At 46.4% G+C, this 22,294-nt stretch overlaps 1 protein-coding gene across 1 annotated transcript; it reads right to left on the minus strand.

The window, feature by feature from the left end:
- Positions 1–523: 523 nt before the first annotated feature.
- On the minus strand, positions 524–22,240 carry LOC130524285 (integrin alpha-5-like). The gene is made up of 30 exons (XM_057030283.1): positions 21,881–22,240; positions 18,233–18,357; positions 16,786–16,886; positions 16,490–16,613; positions 16,238–16,299; positions 16,065–16,110; positions 15,829–15,954; positions 15,571–15,615; positions 15,323–15,366; positions 15,122–15,178; positions 13,529–13,581; positions 12,937–13,145; positions 12,595–12,786; positions 12,471–12,516; positions 12,271–12,384; positions 11,188–11,243; positions 10,674–10,831; positions 9,327–9,464; positions 6,879–6,946; positions 4,352–4,502; positions 4,142–4,234; positions 3,976–4,055; positions 3,783–3,863; positions 3,610–3,715; positions 3,356–3,511; positions 3,161–3,268; positions 2,275–2,388; positions 2,003–2,104; positions 1,786–1,908; positions 524–1,279 (listed from the first exon to the last, which is right to left on the minus strand). The coding sequence occupies exons 1-30, from the start codon at positions 22,078–22,080 to the stop codon at positions 1,196–1,198; spliced, it is 3,162 nt and encodes a 1,053-aa protein (XP_056886263.1). The 5' UTR covers positions 22,081–22,240; the 3' UTR covers positions 524–1,195.
- Between the last annotated feature and the right edge of the window lie 54 nt (positions 22,241–22,294).

Genomic DNA, 22,294 nt, shown 5'->3' on the forward strand with positions numbered 1-22,294 from the left:
GTTGAACATTTTAAAAGTGTTTTAGATGTGATGTATTAATTGTACAAATACTTCTCATTAGTGCTTTATGTAAAATTTGGTGTAGATTAATAGCGTCAAAGACAACTAAATCATTTTGCAACGGTGCAATTTGAACCGATTTCACTTTTAACATTAAGTAAAAGATGTATTTTGGGACCGTTTTTGGATTTATTTAATTTGTGTCGGCATCGTAAAGCATCAGGAGACACTTCCGGTGCTGTAATTACAACAATGGACTGCAGGGGGAGGTAGTGGACCATCAACGGAGAGGCCGCCTCGACTTCAGACCTCCCTCTAGTGGACAGCTGAGGTATTGTTTGTATTGTTTAGGGGTTTTTTTTATATATTATTGAAATAACTTCATAGAAACCAATGACCCAAAAAAATGTAACAACTTGGCATCAAAGTATTTTTTAATAGATCCCTAAAAACGGTTTTGAATCATGAGCACTTTGATGGTATTTAAAAAGAAAAAACTCATATTACAGTAAGCACGATGCTGTTGTCAGAATACACATTAAGATTTATTCTGGGTGACAACATTGATGAATCAACAAAAGAATACATTACACAGACCACAACAGACACAAAAAATACCTCCCAATGTGGGAGAGACTCAGATCAAACATTGCAGTTTCTTCAGGATTGTCCTGCAGAGAGTACAGCACAACATTTAGCAACTGGTAGCAAAGACACTGCATCATAAATAAAATCTTGTGAATAATTCATACAAAAGGAAGAACACCAGGATTGCAAACACTCACTCCGGGAATAAAGATACTGCAACTTTAGTGCCTTTTTGTTGGGGGTGCATTTTCCCCTGTACTAAAAAGGGTGTGAATTCCAAATCTATCAAGTATGAAGCACATTATAGAAAATATCCCCCCCCCTCAAGTGAGCTCAAAGGGAGCAAATCCTGGTTGCTGCTAATTCTGCTAAAATCTCAATAAACTTCAGATACAAGTTCACGAAATACCAGTGCTTGACCCTTGTCAACTTTCCTGCTTCGGCATCTTTTAGTGCAGCACCAGATATTGTGTGTTCCAGTGATACGGCGCCCACAACTGTCCCTTCAGGCTGCCTGCTTTCCATTTACATCTTTCCTTATTTGCCTGCCAACGTGATAATAGTTCCAGTTGTTTGGAGCAGCTGCAGTCGAGGTTCCGTCTTGGATCTAAGCTTCAGAGGATGCCTGAGGTTTGAGCTGGGCCTTCTCCATGGTCGTACCATATGGATCGGACCTTTTGAAAAAGCCCATCTGCAGGGAAATATATGAAAGCAAAATCCAAAACAGATCGATCCAAGACATATCTGACAATTAGAATATGTCCTCCTTCTAATAGAAGATAGAACATCTGCACCGCATCATTTATAACTGTTTCTCTACGTCGCTCGGTGCCAATAGTAATGACAACATGTTATGAATGTTAGAAAGCGGTCAGGAAAACACCCCCAATGGTCTCAAACATCACAGGAAAATGAGCGGTCTGAAACTTTTAGCCACATTTTATGTGTTGTTGTAGTAATAGATTATGTTTATGGTGGCATTTGCTTTGTACAATGTAATTTCCACATCAGAGGAATGTGTTCGCAACATTCTGGGTCCATTTAAATTCCAAATATTTGTTCTGAGCCCCCAATTCTAAACAGATTAAGCCAGTTTTTTTGGCAGATTTAAATACGAAGATTCATAACAACATCGTAAGACTCTCAGCCAGAACTGTGTGATCATCCATCCGAAGCTGAAGCGTTCAGGCTCTTTACCTTATAGAGGAGATAGATGAGCAGGGCCAGTAAAAGCAGGCCAGCTAGGACAGCCAGAATGATGATCCACACCGGGACAAAGAACAAACTGTCCGTCCTTTTCCACGTGACAGCCGCCACCACCTGAACGCAACAATCGAACCATTCAGCTTCCGGAGGTTTGGACTGAAACACGCGATAAAGAAATAAGCCGATAAGCAAATCCTGATGAGTTTACCTTCCCGGATCCGGATGACTTGAATTTGGGAGGGATGGAATAAGGCATCTTGTCCACTGCGAAGTGTACGGAACACTCCAGAAGGTAATGCTTGTAGGGCCGCTGAGGACGGAGAAGCATCGTTGAATCCGGGACGTGGCGGATGGAAATGATCGGACATTCAGTGCATCATTTTGTTCAAATTAAATCTGCACAGGAAGCGTTGATGCCGATGGCATCGCTTGTGATTCCTCTCCATGAGGAGCACCGTGCACACGGGCGAGCCCACTCACCTCGATGAAGGTTTCGGCCCAGACTCTGGAGCGCACCTTCAGGATGACACTGGATCCTCTCTCCAGGAGGCCAACGTGACACTGCAGCTGCCAGCACTCCACCAGAGGGCAGGTCTGCAGGAGGACGTCAGACACACGTTAAAGACGAGGCCGCACGTGGCGGCGTTAGCATAGCACTTAGCGTCCCCCGGCGGCGTTTCCTCCTAACAAGAGATTTTGGACTGATGCATCTAAATTTAGCGGCACATCTGGCACATGCAGAGTCATTTTTGAAGCTATACATAAGTGCAGCAGTTTCTATCTTTGGTACAGGCGTAAGCACTAATTTATGGTGTTCTCCTGACCACACCCAGTCGGTCTGGGTCTTAATGTCAATCTGTGTCCCGACGTGAAGTTTTAAGAGAATAAAGTTGTATAAAAGGATAAATGATGAGTTATTTCTCTAGAACACGTTTATTTTATTAAAAGGTGAGTTTTTTGGGTGAGTTTTTCTTTACTACGCTTCACGGTTACATCGCTGTTATTGGGATTAATTCCAGCATTTATTTTGAATCATTTAAGTAATGATCATGTTTGTAAAACATGTTTCTAGACGGCAGCAGCAGGAAGAGGAGTTTGCTGCCTGGATGCACGTCGCTACAGTCAGAAAGATAATTGATGTCATCTCACGCGCAATTACAGCAGGCGGCCGGAGATGATGTCCAGAGCTCGTTAGTGCTGATCTATTTCCTCCGCAGAAATCTCATCATCATTTCAATCCTTTGCCAGTTCAGAGGACACAGCGGCCTCTGATACAATGGCTCTATTTTGGTGTAAGTTCATTACACCAGCGTCCAGGACCCGCCCTGGCTGTAGTGCAGCAAAACTTGTGTTGCTTCTCTCTCACCAGGTTCCCGTGTTCAGCCAGGATCTCGGCGTGCAGCTCTCTCCTCTGGATCTGATGCTCCCTTCTGGATTTCACTAACATGGGACCGTCAGCTGCTGCAGGACGGAGCTGCAGATGGAAGACATCGGCAGTCACGTTGACTGGAGGGTCTCTGCGGAGCGACCGGATCTCTGACGCCCGTCTGAGCGTCCTCACCTTCAGTTTCAAGGTGTTCAGGTGTTTGGAGGAGCAGCTGAGGGGCCCCTCTGTGACCACCTCCACGGGATAGAGCAGTGGGTGTCCCTGAGCCCTCAGAGGGCATCTCACCTCCAAGGTCGCCTGGCTGAACGCACTGGGGCCGTTATTCACCAGCTTCAGAGGGCAGTTGGAAGGAAACAACGAGAACAGATCAGATCTGAGGCGTCTTTACTAACTACCAGCCACAACTCCAAAGATCCAAGCTGCTGTACCTCGTAGATCTGCTGGAGTTCAGGGCCGATGTCCTGCTCCTCCCTCAGACTCTGACTGAGGCTCCAGTTCGGAGGGGGGAAGAAGAGTTTGTCTGGATGGGACACGCTGAGACAGGAAGGCCCGGTTACAACGGCAACTATGATTAAATGATGTTTTGGAAATGCCGCCTCACCCCTGCAGAATGACCCGGGCCATCGCGGCCACCTCCAGCTCGTACGGCACCACCTCGCTCTCTGAGTTGTTTGCATTTTTACTACAATAAGAGAAACATGTAATTGTGGACTGAGGTGAAGACGGAAACATGGGAAACTCACCAAGGAAAAGGTGCTGTTTGACCTTAACTGGTCACACAGCCCTGAGCCCACCTTCGTATCTGGAGCTCAAACATCACAGTCTTGTAGGTGTCCCTCAGTCTGGGAACAGTGAACCGAAAGCCAGCCCATAACTACCAATGACAGAGGGTCGATTCAGATTCATTTAGGGCAGAGAAATCAAGAAACATATGTCAAGGAGGACACGTTGGGTTCTTACACTGGTACCAGACTTCATGGGGTTTCCTAGATCGCACACAAGGTAGCGGGTCTGGTTCTCAGCCTCGTAGCTGCAGGTCAGCTGAGTGAAGTTCTGGCGAAGGCAGAAAAACACCGTCCGTCAGTCAGATGTTGACTGCAGTGGTTTCATCACTTCACTGCTAAAGATCAGAGCAGTCGCACGCAGTCGCCACCAGATTGTGGAGCTCACCCCGTTGTTGCGCAATATCCCGCTGTAGTCGGCCTCCGATGGCAGCGCCACGTACAGCTCCGCCTCATAAGCCCCGCCCTCTCCCTCATTCCTGGCGTTGAAGGTCAGGGTGACGGCGTTTTCCTCACCCAGGTAAACTTCTGAACGGTCACTACGAGAGAACGCCGCGACGTCACTGTTGGATAGTTTAACGTGTTCAACTCTTCGGACCCTGAATCTGCTCTGATCAATGTAAACGCTGCTCTAACACATGAGCGAGCAGCCAGTAAACAGAGTTCGGTTATTCCTCGGACGCTCCCGTCTCCTCAGAAACCATCTGACCCACAAAGCACATTCACGCTCTCTCCTCCCAGATGGACAGAGCAGGTAATGGCAGAAGAATCCCCTCCTCACAGGTGAAACCCAAGCTAGCACAGATGTTAACTACTGCCACAGACCTGTGAATGCCTGGAGTACACACTTGGAGTGTGTACTTGGTGCCATTGCTTCTCTGTGTGTGTGTGTGTGTGTGTGAGCCTGCATGTGTGTTTTCATTTGACTCCTGTAATTTGGTGTGAGCCACAACAAAATACCCAGCAAGCAAACCTAAAACGTAATAAAACGCAGAGATGTGAGGCATTTAGGGGACAATGCTCCTCTGTTTCAGCTGCTTCCCAGAGGCTGATTCCTCATGCACATCTGTCTGCAAACAAATAATCTGATCACGGCCATTCGTCTCAGGAAACTACCCCCCCAACCCTGCTGCCGCCACCCCCTCCCCGCTCCTGCACGTTGACAGTGACACTGTTGTGTGCTGCCTCCGGCGTAGCCATAAATCCTTCTGACACCCTGCGACTGCAACTCTCTCCAAGAGCTGCAAGTTCTGTGGTGGTAAATTCATGTTTCTATTGAGCAGAAAGAGGAGAAAGTCTGGTAGAGGTCAGAATAATGATTCTTTCTTTGTTTCCTCCGTTTCCGCCTCCCCTCCCCCCCGTCTTCAGAGGGTCTGGACGCAGTGACCCCCTCACTAGGTAAAAGAAACCACCAGATGATTTTGATTAAGCTCAGGCAAGTTTAGCAAATATGGAGAAAGTAACCCTGATTCCCTAATAGCAACACTAAGCAGATGGTGAGACCAGGCCTGAAGTACAGCGTTCTTCACCACTGAGTTTTAGTTCATGGGAACATTAAACACCAGATAATTGAGCCCAGAAAACATGATTGAAGCCAGTGGAAACAATAAATCTCCAGTGACGGACCATTCGTTCTAAGCTTAAGGAGACAAAAGCAAAAGGAAATTATTTTGTTTTTAAAGTGCTTCATCAGTTGGGATCCCGGGACAGATGCAGATGTTCAGTTTCCGCTCTTCACTTCTGCACCTTCCAGGACGATAAAATTAGCACCATAAAGACTCAGCAGACTGCAGAAAAAGGTGTGTGTTCACTTTATGAATGAGCTGAGCCAAACATTGTGCTGAAGTTCATTCATAAAAAAGAACACTTAATAAATAACAATAACAAGTGAGCACCAAGATTCGTCATTCTTTCCTCCAGCAATCATGCTAGCGTAGGCATGCTATGAGCTAATAACTGTGTCCAATCATTTGTTTCCTGAATTATTTACACAAGTAAGAAGCGTCCTCTCCTCTTACATCAAGCATGCAGGACCTTTAATCATCTATAAAACTAACCATGAATTCAAAGTTCTTGAACGGGTTTACATTCAGTTTAAAGTCAACCATATGTGCATTGTTGAGGCCTAGAAAGGAGATTATCAAATGGCATAAATTTAAAACAGGAGAAGAGAGAAACAGAAAAAAGGAAAAACCTGGAGCCCTCCAACATGGCCCGAGCCATTTTTGGAAGGTTTATAACATTGAACTCTGGCTATACGTGACCGTTTACCAAATGGTACTCTATATTTCAGACCCACAAACGAGTCAAAAGTGGGCACGCAGAGTGAAATCGGACACCAAACAGTCACCAAACAGCATGTGATCAATTTTCCATCCATGCTTGCACACTGAAACAAGGACTGTCATGCAAATTAATGACTCACTTTATCTTTACTGATGGCTCCCATTCAAGCATTTCCAACGTGGGCACGGCCCAAGAGACCATTTAGGCCACCCCAATATAATGTTACGCTCTTAAATAACTCAAGCCAGAACTTTGAGACACGTTTTGTGAGGGGTTTGTTAATAGCTAACAAGATGAAGCAATATTAGGAAGAACAGCTTTCATGCAGCTGCAGAACAGCTGGGAAATTACTGGGAGAAACATCCCAGACATCAAGTGTACAATGTCAATAAAATAGATATTGTGAGTCATTAATACGCAACATGAAGCCCCTGAACTGCAACACAACAACAAAGTTAGATACAACAATGACACACTGTGTGGCCTCGATCAACGCAGGCAAAAAAACAGCTCACAACTCCCTAACCCCCACATACAATGAACGTGGAATTTTCTAGAAAAGTCAGACTTCCAGCACCTCTGTGTGAAGATAAATCAGGTAAAGTCGTAGATTAATGACGTCCGCTCACCCGTAAACAGCCAGCTTGAGGTCAGGGACGCAGATGTTGTCCTCCCCACAATCCAGTTGAATCTGGACCTGAAAACAGGCGAAAGGGAGAGATAAATGGAGGCACGGGAAGGATGGAGCGCTGGTTCTGATCCAGGGAACGGATCCAAAGCTATGAAGAAAACAAATGGAATTAAGGAAGTGGATGTTTACAGAAGCTCATGCTTTAATAAAAGGATAAGGGAGGGTATAACATACATATCCTGCATATGTGCAACAACTGTCCTTTCATGCTAGCTGCAGTAATGAGACGTGTGCACGTGGGAAAGATGGAGATGAATGGCAGCACACCATGGAGAGGACTTAGGAGAGCCAAAAATGGGATTATTGTGGAAAAGACTCACTTTTGTAACATCGTTTGTCCTTCAGTCTTGCACAATACGACGTTTTTAATGGCGCATGTGACTTGGACGGATTCTTTTACCGCCGCTACATTTTCCCCTGCTTTCCTCTCTTTAGGTCAACCGTTTCTCTGCCGTGTAGCTCTACAGTGCCACAGTTGCCAGGCTCTCATCCCTCTCAACATCTGGGAAGCATTAGATTCTGAAAGAATGCTACAGAGGAATCAACCTGGCAATGGTTAGATGTGTCTGAGTGCGGAGCGGCTGCTCTTACACTGGCTCCTGACAGGAGAGGTCCGTTAACACCAAACAGACAGGCACATGCACACTCTGTAATAGACTCGCTGGGATGAAATGATGAGCCTCGACTTATCTTCCCCTCCTCAAACCACCTTTCATCTTCCTTTACTTTCATCTCCTCATCGCTCCATATGTGAGCCAGGTTTCCCAGCAGCTCACGCCGACTGTCGGCTCATTCAAATTCAAAGCCAGAAGTGATGAAAACATACACATATTGTAAACGTCATACCTGCCCGGCCACACGAGAGCCATATGATAGGTTTGTTTTCATTTATATCAGGGTTGTTGAAGCCCGGGCCTCCATGACTGAGATCTCACCAGATTTTCTGACCTACCAGGTAAACCTGCGATTTCCTGCCCGGGAGGAAAGAAGACCCGGCCGGATCAGGCCCGGGAGGACTGGGTCTCAACACCCCTTATTTAGATTAATGTGCATATGCGGACAGAAATGCTACAAGGGCACCTCGGGGGACACTGATGAAAGCGAAAGGGTCACTGCGAGTCACGGGCTGAGGGACGTTCCCATAGTTCACATAGCAAGAAAAATGCTCAACATATTGCGAGTGTTTTCTGTTCAGGGCAGCACCGTGCCTCACCGTACCCAACCAACATAAACATCCATCTATATCTGGAGGAGGAGAAGGCTTAACATGAGCGTTTATTCCCTGGAGGAATACTAAAACACCTCCACAAACAGGCCTAGAAATCCATCAATCCTCCAGGTATGTGCAGGCTTTAGAGAAGCGCTCTGGACGGCTCCTCTGCGTTTGAAGCAGCTAATGTGATGTTCAAAGCTCCTTATTTTAAGGACGTCCGTCACAGACTATAAATAAAGTAAATAAAAGCTTCCTCTGGGACGACACCCACCAATATGCAGAAACGATTGATTCGGAAGCAAAACGCAGCTGAGTCACTTCATATCCGATCAGAAACGTCTGAAACTGTTGCCTTGACTTTCTAGCTCGATCGAACCAGCCAGTAACAAGCACGTGACGTGCGCAGTCACACACCCACATCACACACTCACTCTGTCATGTATCACTCGCATGAGCGTGCACGTTTTGGTCTCTTCCGTGATAGTGGAGGCCACTGGCAGCACACATAAACAAACCACAACCAGATGTGCTGGGTGCCGCCCCACCCAGCCAGCGCTGTCAGCCTCCCTTCTGTGTTTGTGCACAGCCGTGACTCCCTGGTGCTCCATAAACTTTCTAACTCTTTGCATCGGAAAATAAAAACACCAGCGATGGAGCCCATAGGCAGTAATCAGCTCTACTCTGTCAGGACCGCCCACAGACCCAGAACCACGTGCTCTCTGGTGCTATAGAGGGGCCTTCTATTTGATGTCGGTTTAAAAATGGCCAATTACGTCATCCAGCTTTGAAAATGTCCTGATGGTAAACTATGGGTGGACGCAGAGCAAACCACCAATTAATGAAATTCAATTACTCCAGCTGTTTCTGCACACTGCTCATTATCATGGTGACAATCTGTTTTGCTCAGAAATGAGCGCGGCTCTATAAGAGCTCTAATCTATGATTAGTTTATATCTGGAGGATCAAGAAATTTAGAAAATGGGACCTCCGGGAAAAGACGGATGGATTTGGATGCACTTGATGCCTTCAGGGACGATCTGTTTTAATAGGCAGGTAAATAACAGCTTCAGTTGGTGGCTGAATTATCGGCCTCCACCAACAAAGAACCTCCTGACCTCTGCTTTGTCGTGTTTATTTAACCCTCGTCATGAAGAGTGAACACACGTACTGTACCTTCTGCTGTATCTGCTGCTCTGTGTTATAATTCAGGACCGGTCTGAGGCCGTGCTGGTCCACCGACGCCTGAGGATCCAAACTGAAATTAAGGCTGACGTAAATGGGAGAGAGCTTATCCCGAAACTCGTCTTCAGCCTGCGACAGAGGGACAGAGAGACAGAGGGACAGAGGGACAAAGGGTCGGAGGGGCAGAGGGGCAGAGGGACAGAGGGACAGAGGGACAGTGGGAATCTTTCATGTGGGAACTTAAATGCACACACCTCCCTCACCTGATGTCTTATTGGGCTGTTTCCTGATTAAAGAGCTAATAATAGAATACAAAATACAAACGGAGAGTCTAAAAATGTGAAAAATGGCCTCAACGTATGATTGAGTGTTTCTCCGAGACCTGATGTGAAGTCTGTAACGATGGAAGAAAGACTAAAAGGGGAATAAGTGGCGTTCAGCCGGTGCTGCTTGACTTTTATCATTCAAACTGTTTGTTTTGAGGTGAAAAGAGCTCCGGGCTCAGATCGCTGCCTGACGACAGCAAACGTCTCTTTGATCAGGTCGACCTCTGAGTGACGACACCGCCGGTACTGTAGCAGTTTGACCTCAAACAGCAACTTCAAACCGGGTCTGTCAGGGACGACGTTAACCTCCAACCTGCTGACGACTTAATCACGCTCACCTGGTGACACAGGTGCAAAACACTCCGGGATTAGAGGCTCAGCCAGATCCAGCAGGAGGATCCAGTGTTATCCACAAAAATCCAGAAAGGTCGATTTTAAGATGCCGTTAAATATATTAGCAAGAACAGGCACGTGGACGTTTCTGTCCACAACCGTGTCCAACGCCCATCCTGCTCAGCTCTGGCAAGCAGGGACACGTCTGGAGGACTTAAAGGGTCCGGAAACCCAAAAATATGTCATTCCTGAAACAGTTTGTGATTGTCTTCATAATCAAACTCTTAACTGTTTATAGTCAGCGTCTGTTGCTGAACTTTAGCTCTCCTACAGAGACATGACGTCCTCGTCCTGCTGTGGCTTGAAAAGAAAAATAAGGAAATGAAACTTTTTTTTCAGTCTCCGCTTCGATTAAACCGCTCGTTGGTGAAAAATAGGTGGCTTGGTAATAATAAATGAATGTTAGGAAACAGCACAGCCATGAGAATCAGGAGCACGTGTATAAAAAAAAACCATGTGTAACGTGTCTGCAAAGCATTAGCATTCTAGCATATTTACATTAATATGATTTGCAGTCCCACGTTTACTCTACCGCAGCGGCGAGCATTTGTAAAACATTTATTTTTGCTTTGATAGAAAGTTGTAGTCGTCCTGAATTTGACTGTTTTGTGTGACTGACCCTGAGATAAATCTGGGTGTCGTGACACGAGCGGCCTCCATCAGAGAGACTGAAGTTCTTCAGCAAACTGGGCTGCTGGCTGTCCAGGAAGAGAGTTCTCCTGACAGACTCCCTCTGACTGGGCTTCACACTGTCCAGCTGGAGCTCCACCACAAAGGCTTCACATACAAAACACAATGCACACTGTCAGCAGTTCAACATGCATAAGTGTGTAGAAGGAATCTGCAGTTAACAGTATATGTGTATTTCTAAGCACTGCTATCAACCACATTGCTCTATAGACAGCCCAGAGCGTACACATCGATGCACTTAACCTAAACACTCACTTTATAAAGTGCTGGAGCCCACCAAGTCATGCTGTATTTACATTATTGTTCCTCTATCTTGATCCTAACTGCCAAATTGACCACAGTGAGGTCCAGCATACTTGTGGCAGCACAAAGAAAGCAAGATAATAGGGACCATCTGTGAGAGTGTGTGTGTGTGCGGGCGTGTGTGTGTGTGTGTGTCTCACCTAGATGAGGAGGGAGGTGCTTCCCATTAGCCAACAGGCAGAAATTGACGTTGATGCTAAAACCAGAAGAACAAAACCTTCAGCGCTCATGGCTTCTGCACTTCCTGTTTAAACCTGCAGTCAGGCCAGCACGTCGGCGCCAAGCCCGTACGCAACGTTGGATGATTGCACATGGATTTCAGTATTCACCAGAGAACGTTTAGGTCAACCAGTAAGGACTGGTTCAGCAGGGCTGACAGGAGAGGAACCGCACTGATGCAATGAGGCAGGAAAACACGATATGTTTACGCAATCGTTCGTGAAAAATGCCTCTACAAAATAAGACAAGTCGTTTAGAGCCCACAGAGCTGTGGAATCGTGCAGAAACCTTTCAGCCCCGCCTCCATCCTGACTTCCTTTTATTTCAAACTAATATATGTATAATGGAATATCGTCATCGTGTGTTTATTCACAGACCAGCTGTGACATAATAATCAAATGAGGGAAGTGCGAGCCGGCGCTCTCGCTGATTTCAACATCCTTTTCCAGCCTTGTAATAACAGCACCCAACTTTCCGTCCACCTCCTCCGCCTCCCTCCAACTTCTCCTTTTCACTTCTGCTCAACGTATTTTCATGGAAGCACCAAAAATAGGCAAAATGAGACTAACTCGAATAAATCTACAGGGACAGAATCTAAAATGCCGCCCTGTTGGGCGAAGGCAGCTCAAAGTGCTGTAAAAATAATGGGGGTTTAATGTGTAAATGGTGAAACTGGTGGAAAGAGTTTTGCTGGAGCTGGAGTGAATTCCCCCTTTCTTGACTGGATCTAATACTGAGAGTAGAGCTCAGAGCAGCTTGGACAGGAAACTGGCAAGCATGAAGTCATCTGACATGTCGTGAGCTGGCGTTTGGAAACTGAAGCTGTTACATAACATTTGAATTGCTTTTCATGTTCTGTTTCACTCCTTAGCTACTCTTTGACTGTAAAAATATTGCTGTGATGACGCTGAATACTGTAGGTTGGGGGCCTTTATATAAACATGGAACACATATAATCTCCTGATGGAAATGTATGTTTCAAAGGCAGATATTTCCACCCATACCAAGACACAGCTATGGGGCCCGTTCCAGTGAGGAGCTCGCAGGTCTTCTCCTCCTGGTTAAACAGGGTCGGCTGCACAGTCAGGGACGCACTGACGCTCACGATAGGCCGAGCCCTGAGTGACAGCAAGGCCAGGAATGAGTAGGAAAACAAGAAGATTCCACATCCGATCCGTCAATAACATTGTTTAGTGTAACGTACCTGTAGAGCACCGCTTTATCGACACCAAACGCACCAACAATCAGATCTGCAAGAAGCTAAAGTGAGTTCACGGCAGGTTGCCAATGTTCATGGGCGAATGAGACCCGACGGTCGTCTGCAGTACCTGGGTACCCGTTATGATCGAGGTCTGTGTTGCCCCGCAGGGCAAAGCCGAAGTTGGCCGGGAAAGAGCTGAAAGCCCACTGGCCAGAGAGGGTCTGAGTGGGGGTGTCCATCAGGCCTCCAGAACGGCCATTATAGATCAGGACCAGTCCTTGCTGGTCGTCTCCTCCGTAGGGGCAGCCAATGGCCACATCTGGTGATAAACAACCCAGAAAAAGGAGAAGTTAAAAGTTGGATACTGTATAATCAAACAAAGCCAATCTGTGACGTGTGTAAAACCATATTTTCTTTAGCAAACAACACCAGGCCTGGCCGAAAGTGCTGCAGCGTTCTGCTCACATACCATTAAATCCATCCTGGTTGAGGTCACCCAGCGGAGCCAGCGAGCTGCCGAACCTGCCGTACGCCTGTTTACCCATCAGGTGGGACTGACTGGGCTCCAGCAGCAGCGGGCCCTTCTGAAGGTACACATAAACTTTACCCAGCTCCTCCAGGCGGCAGCTGGATCCGTGACGCATGAACATGGGAGCTCCCACCAAGAGGTCGTCCAGACTGGAGAGGTAAACAAATACAGGAGACAAGTGGTGTGAAAGAAGATGGATGGAGGAGAAATGAGACTAGAACACACAAACACACAATAATCATAATGATGATAATAATCTATAACAGCTTCAGTTTAATGGGTTCCATTTTCCTGCATGAACGCAGATGAGGAGAGAACATGGTCTTGTTCTACAAATGGAAGCTAAAGCAGATGGTTAGAGCAACCTTGGGGGCAGCAAAAGTAAGAGCTTCTAGATGAGAACAGCTGACTGATGTGTGGGAAACTTCCAGTACTGCCTTGTTTACTCTCTGTCCCTCAAAGCCTACGCTTCACATCACAGTCCCACCACTACTGCCACCGTCATCTGTCCCGTGTTACTCTGGTCCCTCACCCGTCGTTGTTGATGTCAGTTGCTGCCACTGCGTAGCCAAAGTAGGAGCCCATCTGGAAGACATTAGAAACGTGACTCAGTTAGCCTGTAATCACACCAATGTGCTTACATCTTTGCTTTAATTTTCTTTCACCCTCTCAATTTTCTCCTTTTCTGTTTTGTATCATTCACGGAGGTTGTCCTACTCGGTCCCCTCTGTCTCCTCCTCTGCTCCACAAAGCTCTGTTAGAGCTTCTGTGAACTCGGAGAGGCCGGGGGTCTGGGTGTAGAGGTCTCACACACCCTCACACAAGAAAAGATGAAGGTTTCTGCTTTAGCAGCGACTCTGTGTTTTCACACGTGTAAACCTGGTTGTACCAGCACACTGTAAGTGGCTCAGAACAAGGTTCTGCTGTAATTCCCTTTGATAACATGGTGGAGGTCGGCCGAGCACTCTCAGAAACAGGATCAACATATCCTGTAAAATCTAAACCTCTGGAATGTTCATCTGGCCACAGGTGAGAGCAGCAAGGCAGGAAAACACTGAACAGTTCGGTTTTCACACTCCTCAGCTCGACATTTATTTAGCTAATGCTAACCACCAGCTACAATCAAACAAAAGTGCTGTAATTATATGGAACCAAAACAAGAGACTCATTGTTGTTTACTGATGGATGAAGCACTTCATCAGGCATGGTAGTCATTCTATAGAAACAACAGCTCACCACTACACACCGCAACTATTATAGAAGTGCACGCCACATCCTGTCATATCATTCTAAAACACATCAAAATAGATCAACGTGGGACTGGGCATAAACAGGAAATAAACACAAAAAATGAACCTTTTCCCATGTGTTCTCCATTTTTACCCTTTAAAGTGACCTTGAGGGTCCAAACCTAGTATTGTAATTATTGTCATTATTAATGATAACTCTAATAATCATTCTGGGGCTCAGTCTTAATAGCAGACCCCTGATCTTATAGTACTGTGGTGTCAGCTGGAGAATAAACTGAACAATCTGAATGTGTAGTTAGGACAAAAAGCCCAGCTGAACAGATCTGCTGCTGAAGAGCATAAAAATGGCAACAGTTTCAGTTTCATTCAGCCAGACGCCAGCGGCTGTTGCATAAAGTCTCTCGGGCGTGTTTTTGCAGCTGACTCGAGTCAAACAGTCCAAACGTTCAGAAAGAGAATCAGATCCCCCCCTAAGCCTCAAACTGACATCAGATTCACTAAAACAGAAAAAGAAGAACTATTTGTGACCAGAAGAGAATCCTCTCTGGCTCCACGTGCTTTAATATAGGTGCTGAAATTGCAAGCACATCTTTAAGGTGAGCAAGTTTCCGCCAATTCTATTTTCCCAGAGTCTGGCCAGGGCTGTCAGACCCCCCCCACCCCCACCCCTCCAGTGCAACAGCACATGCTGAACCAATACGAGTCGAGCGTCTTTGTAGCCTGCTGTTTCTGGGTTTGATTTGCAGCTTTAGGAGCCCATGAGCTGTGCATACTGTAAGCTACACCTTTGCCCCTCCTCTCCACAGGGCAAATTCCTTCATCCCACCCCCCACCTAATGCAAGAGTCTCATCTGGACAATGTCCACTGGACATACCTGCTCCCCTGTGAGGTTGATCAGAGACTTCAGATCCCTTCCACTTAACACGGACACCTACGACGAGACGGGCGACATCACTGTTGATCGGAACGTGTGAACATCTCAAAGCTACGATGGTTCATTCTGCAGCTCTAGTTATTGCACGTGCACTATCCTGTATGTAGAATTCTGTGCTAGCAAAACATGCGGGTCACTTACTAAACCATACAGCATGAGTCCTTTTGGGACTCCTGTGACGAAATCTGCTCCGAGGGAAGAAAAGAACAAATATTTAACAGAGTGAAAACACATACCTTCTTCATTTGTGTGCATCTGTTAACATTAATGCATGATTGACACATGGTGTGAGAATAACTGATGAATAACTGACAGAGGCGCTCAGGGGTCACTAAACTCTGGACCCAGCCATGCACGCTGGTTCCCTGTACTGTAAATATGACCCTCACCTTCTTCACCATCCCCGCTGAACTCCCCAGCAGCCACAGAGTAACCTGGAGGACAGACGTGCACGGAGGCACGGGTTCAAAGTCAGGCTACGATCTTTGGGTTGACTTCTGTTTCACAGTTTACGCAGCTATTTCACAAATCCAACAAAATATGGAAATGAAATGGAAAAAAATACTACAAATTGCTCCATCGTGATTTTAGGTGGAAGCAGTTTGTTAGTAGTAGGACCAAGAAGCTGACAGCCCATAATAACTCACCTAGGTAACTGTCGTCGTAGCTGCCCTGCACCTGTCTGGTCTGAATCTGCCCGTCGACAGAGAGCAGGAAGTAGGATGGGTAGTAGGCTTTGACGATCTCCTCTGTGGTGGCTGATATCAGCTGACCTGCGGTGTTTCATAGAAAGGTTAAAGGTCAACTGTTGGCCGTCGTAGCTTTCAGCGCCTTTTCCTTGGCTTCAGAAAACCCAGGCGGTTCCACATTCTTGAGCACTCACCTTGCCAGTAAAAGCTGCCGGGTCCCCCGAGCACGACCCTCCCGTCCTGCAACACACAGCAGCGGCCCGAGCTGAGGAGCGTTCGTGTCACCGAGCACTTCAAACAATCTCTGCTAATCGAGACGGGAGAACATGCGAGCTCCTAGGAAAACTCCCGTCAGTGTTTTTCTTACCTTGGTAAAGTCTGCGCTAAAGCCCCCCTGACAATAGCCCTGTCCAGCAGGTCCATGCCGTTCTGCAGCGAGCAGCACAAAACATGAGAAACGCTAATAAACAATCAGGAAAAGTGAAAGCTGAAGCAATCTCCAGCGTGACTGCCTCCATTTGAGGGACGCAGGCTGCTCTGTGCACTGTTGCCTCTGTAAGCGATCCTGCCCCTTCTGTGTATTATCTTGAGGATATATTTGATCGTTGCAGTAACTCACCTGTCCGGCAGGGGGCGAACTCCACAAATGTTTTCAGGCTGTCCACTGAGAGGAAGCACGTTCCAGTAACATCAGCAAAAGGTGTGTTGTGTTCGGTCCTCCAGTAATACCTGGGAGCACAAGCCTGGGAAGCAAAGAGGACACCTCGCATTTTAAAATGGAAGAAAAAAGGTTGAAATGTCAAAAATTAGGCTGCGCAATCGCGGCTAATAATGAGGTGTTAAGCTCTCCATTAAAATCCTGCTGGTTTCTGATGGAAGATGAGCGTCTCTGGTGGCACGCTCACTTATTCTTACCAGGATGCGGTTACCATGGGAACGGACTGTAGCACCAAACCACTGACGGGACTTGAACTCAACCTGAGTGTTCACATCATTTATATAGAAATACCGATCACCTGGAAGAGAAAAAAGGGGAAAAACGCATTCCAAAAAGGTTTCCTGGATGCTGAAACGAAACCACATTTTAACAGAAAAGATGAGAAATCGGTGCAGGAATTTTGGAGGCGTCAGAGCTTTTATGAAGACGCTTCCTGCACTCTTCCTTCATGTGTCGGGGTCTGTTCTGACGAGAGGCCCTGGCAGGATGCCACACGCGAGTGTGTGCGACTGGGTGCACGTGTGCCAAATTGTTAATTTCTACTTTATTTTAGTCATTGATCATTGTCTCTTCTTAACAAAACAACAAAACAGTCACCACCCCTCATTCAGCATCCTTGAAAAGTCGTCACCGCCCTCAAAGCCTTGAGTGAATCCTGCCTTCCCAGCTGAAGCACGTGCACATGGCATGTTTCCTGCCCGTCCCGTCTGCTGTGTGTTGCTACCACTTGGCGTGCCTGTTGGGTTAACGAGCGTCTGGGCAGCGTCTACAAACACACGGCGAGCCCTGAACCCTCTCATGGGAAATCCAAGACTAGTGAGGGGAAGGAAGGGCTGAAATATCTCCTTCTGCTCCTCATCCAGACGCAGTCGGCAGACACGGTCGGTAAACAGACCGTAGGTGTGCGCTTGTGCACGCAGCTCCAGAAACTGCCAGTTTATATTGGCATGTTAGTGTGCAATCATTTAGGCCCTGTGATCCTCAAACGGTGGTCCTTATCGCTTCCTGCAGTTGTGATGAATGCGATTATTTTGCTCGCAGAGCTCGGGGCAGTCCGGGCCCTCTGGGGTCCTCGTCCCCGTAATGACTCGGACCTAATTAAACAGCACAAACTCTGGGTTGGAGGCCGACAGGAAATCAAAGCTTTCTGCAAATAGTGTAAGCGGCCCGCGACCCAAAGTGGAGACCTCCCCGTCCTCGACCACCATTAAAACACAGCAGAGGCATCAAAGGCTGAATTCAAGGGAAGGAGAGAGCGGCTGGATCAGGAGCTGCAGCGAAGCAGCGAGACCTTTCTTTCCAGAGTATTTCCTTTTATCACGGGGCAGATTTGTAACAGAGGTTGTGACCATATGGAATTAACTATAACTGTTCAAAGGAGGCGGGGAGCTGCACTTTTGACCTGAGGGTCAAACACAGGAGTGTCAGTCAGGACGCTGCCTCCTGCTTCTTCAACCACTTTTATGGTCAGTTGGCCACACGCGCGATTCTACGGCACGACTCTGTCTCAAGGTTCAGTTTTGTACCCTGGAACACTGAAAGTCACTATATGAGGGTGAGGAAAATCCTGACTCTGGGATTCGAAGGTACAGTTTGGCTCCAAAGGGAAATAAGCGTTAGTTCTCCCTTAAGGAGACAGCCTACCTTCCGTGTCAAAGTTGACAATGCTGCAGTTGGTCTGGCTCCACGGACACAAATACACAGCTCCTCCTTCCACAATGTCGGGCTGGCTGGTGTTGGCCTTGGGAGCACCGATCAAAATACTGAAACTAAGCAGAAAGGAGGAAATAATAGGAGCTCTACACAGCTTCTTATTTTGGATAAATCGTGCTGGTGTATGCAGCCGAAAGGATAAAAGTCGTCCCCCGGGTTTAAAATGATGAAAAAATCACCATTGTTTTTCATTCTTAAACAACCAGGTTTGCACTAAAAATGTACACATTTTATGGTTGGAACCATAATGAAGGTAAGAAAGATTCATGCGCTCCCTCAGTTGATGGCTGTCTCTGTGAGTGTGTGACTGTTTCTGCAGCATTACTTTGGTGATGCTTTTAAGGTTTCTGGGGGGAGTGCTCGGGGAAACTGAAGACAGTGGTGACTGATGACATTAGCAGATATCAGGCAGACTCTGTGATCCCCTTCCCTCAAATAGTCTGGAATGCAGAGGATGAATATTTACATGGCTGGATGAGTTTTCCTTATAAACCTCTCACTCCACAGCTCCTCCTCTGACATCAGTGTGGGCTTTTAGTGGCTTTCTATTCAAACAGCCCAGGACTTGGAGCCTTTAGCCACTCCCTGTGATCTCTGCATGTGTGGATTTGTAAGTTAATAAAATGCAGTTAATGTGCAGCATCGCGACGACGGACGCTTGCGTTGAGACCTGCAATAAGAATTCCTTTGCTTCAAATTGGCACAAACATCTGCTCAACGGGAGATGACTTGGAGGTGCAGCGAGGTCAAGGATGGAACATGTAATTTGTGAGGGAGGATTTATGGGCTGGTGAATCCTACTTTGTTAGGTTCTACTTCATTTCTTCAAAACACTATTTATCCGGCTAACATTGATTAAATGTAATAATGTGTGTGTGTGTTGTTTGCCTCTTAATGTGACATCATAAAAGTGGCAGAGGGTCATGAAAACAACTTCAATTCAGGAGAGAATAACTGGAAAGTAGTGATTTTAATCGAGGTTGTTGTAGTAGCTGTAATAATAAATGAGACAGATATCTATCTGCTGTGTTTGGTTTATGAATAGTACATCAGTGGGTGGCCAAGAATGAAATAACTCTAATTTATCTTGTGTTTGCATGAACTAAAGCCTGAATTACAAAGATAAATATTAACTCTGAGTGAAATACCACACTTTTACAGTAGCTGTCCAGATTCTGCCTCTGACCGACTGAGGTACACAGTTATGGCTGGGATGACTTTACTGTGGAACTGTGGTGGAAACCTCAGTGTTTTACTCTTTACATTTAATAAAGAGGTTGGTGAGATTTAAGGTGAATCGAGAACATTCATGTAACTCAAGAACGACTATTTATTACAGCTATGTAAGTCACACAAGGGTCACATTAGCATAATTGCTATCAATGTGGTCATACTTAAAAACATCACATTTCTTAGATTATAGTTGGTATCAACAACAGTTTACACACAGACTGAATTTAATTTCTGGTTTAAGATTCTGATTGAGAAGGTGGGCCATGAAAATGCATGTTACTCTGTCCCAACGTAAAGTTCACACGCGTGTTGAGGGCCAACAGAGATGGCGGTAAGCAACTTTAACAAGGCTCCCCTCAGACGAACAATCTGGTAATTGGGAGAATGCATGACAGCATGGACGGGCAATCCCGTCAGCAGACCCAAATCATTCCGGATCCTTTTCCAACTGCATTGTTTGTGCACAACCAGACAAGGATCACGATGGAATACTCTCGCGGCAATTTCCAACAGGAATATTAGTCTTGTGAGTTTGCTGCACCCAGACTAACGGGGGTCTAATGGCTACAAAATGGAGAAAACTCAACCTGCAATTGCTGGAAAATATGTTCTCTAACATCAGCAAGCTTAGTTAGGCAAATGGAGATCATCTTAGGCTCAGTCTAATCCACTGTTAGCAGTAGAAAGCTGAGACACGGCTGATAAGATACAACTGGAACAGCAATAATCTGCACAGGTAGAGGAGCAGCTAGCAAACGTGGTCCAGTGTTCTGTTGACCAACAGGTTATGATAACTCTGATAACTGCTCTGTCACAGAAGAAGCAGCAGATGACAAGCCTGAGGTTGCTGTTTTTATCATACGCTGAGTCCTCAGACGGGGGTCGCACAGCTCTGACAGCTGCGAACAGCTGGCTGAGAAGGTATTTGACCGCTGCAAGAGGCGGAACTATGCAACATTCTGTGTTCCAGCAGTGTCATCACACATTCTTGGAGGAATCAATTTACTAATTTCTCCTTTACTGCTTCAGAGGGTATTTTCAAAAGTTAGTGTTGAAAACATTTGTCTTCAATAGAGTGTGACAAGCGATTCTGCTTGACTTTTGCCTGAGATTACGTTATATAGCATTAATCACATCTAGTCTCACATCTACAGCCCAACAGAGATGACAGAAGGCGGTAACTCTGGCTCCTTCTCCGTCTGTGTGTCACAAGTTCTTTATATGACAGCAGTTCTGAAAGCTTCTCAGATCAAATCTGAACCACGATCATCCCAGAAGGAGCATCACATGCCCACATGAGGAACCTCAGGGTCCTCCCCATCCTAGAACCCCTGACTACACCATGTCTCTGTTCCTCCACGACCAAGTCCTTTTGTAGCTCTTTAAGGATGTTTGGACAAATAACTAAATGCACAAATGCTCCAACTGCAGCTCCTTATGTAGCATATAAAACACCATAAAGCCCCAGTTTCTTGTGTACCATAGAGACATCTTTGTAAATAAAAGAGTGTGTCTGGTCTTGCGCAGCAGCTCGTCACCTCCTTCTGTCTCGTTAGTTCATATTCAGGACATCAGGTTAAAACCCTTTATCTGAGTCACGCAATGTGGCTGTTTTCAATCAAACTGGGGCCGGAATCCAGGGAGTGTGTGTGTGTGTGTGTGTGTGTGTGTGCGTGCGCGCGCACGTGTGCACGTGTGTGTGTGAGAGAGAGAGACAGAGAGAGAGACAGACAGAGACAGAGAGACCCTGAGATAGAGGGACAGAGAGTCAAAGGTGTCAAGATATTGAAAAATGCTAAAAGTTCTGATTAGTTAAAATTGGTTTAGTAAACAGACTGATAACCTGGTTTAGTCCCTGCACATCTAGCAATCAATCAATCAAGTAAATAGATGATATGAAAGACATAGTTTACCCATAAAAAGTTTTCCATAAAATTAAAAATACTTTAATACCAAATGTCCAGGATCCCTTTCTTCATACGAGACAGAAAATCCAAATTTCATGTTTTCTTATTGATATTCTGTCATCCTGGTGTTTGTGTTTACATGTGATCAGCTGATTACTCGTGTGTAGCAACAGTGAGCTGAATATGACCTCAGAAACCCCTTTGACGGGGTCATTTTTGAGTTTACGATCCCTTTAAACCAAAATCCGACTGCAATCAGAGACCTTCTAATATTTTTCCTCGTTATGAGATGATTCCAGCAGCGTGGTTTGCTAGATTTTGTTGATGCTTTTTGCGTTGATGCGCATATTGATTAAAAGTCTTTTACGCAACACACCAGCAGCACATGTCTCAACCGAATGCGTAAGGGGCGGTTTGTAAAAACGTGAGCAGCCCCTACCTGGATGAGTTGTTGAAAAACTCCACCGAGTAGCCGAAATAACTTCCCCGCTGTCCGCTGAAAACGACGCGTTGCTGCTCATCCAAGTTAAACGCCGCGCAAAGACGCAGCAGAAGCGCCACTACAGGTACACACCACACGGCGCGCCGACAACATCCACCCCGGGGCCGGCAAGAGAAAAGTCCACGAACTATGTCCATCTCTTTTTCTGCGCGTTTTCTGTCTCATTGAACAGCTGAAGCCAAACACGCATCATCTGTGCCGTTCTTTACGCGCGGCAGTGTGCGTGCAGGTCATCGGTGATCCGCGCCCGCAGGTCCGGTGTGCTGCCCCGCAGAGAGCGCAGAAATGTGAAGGCAGGGCAGGACAGAGCCCGACGGAAAAGGGAAGGAGGAGGAGGAGGAGGAGGAGGAG

The sequence above is a fragment of the Takifugu flavidus genome, chromosome 4 (genome assembly GCF_003711565.1).
Source record: "Takifugu flavidus isolate HTHZ2018 chromosome 4, ASM371156v2, whole genome shotgun sequence".
NCBI classification, from domain to species: domain Eukaryota; kingdom Metazoa; phylum Chordata; class Actinopteri; order Tetraodontiformes; family Tetraodontidae; genus Takifugu; species Takifugu flavidus.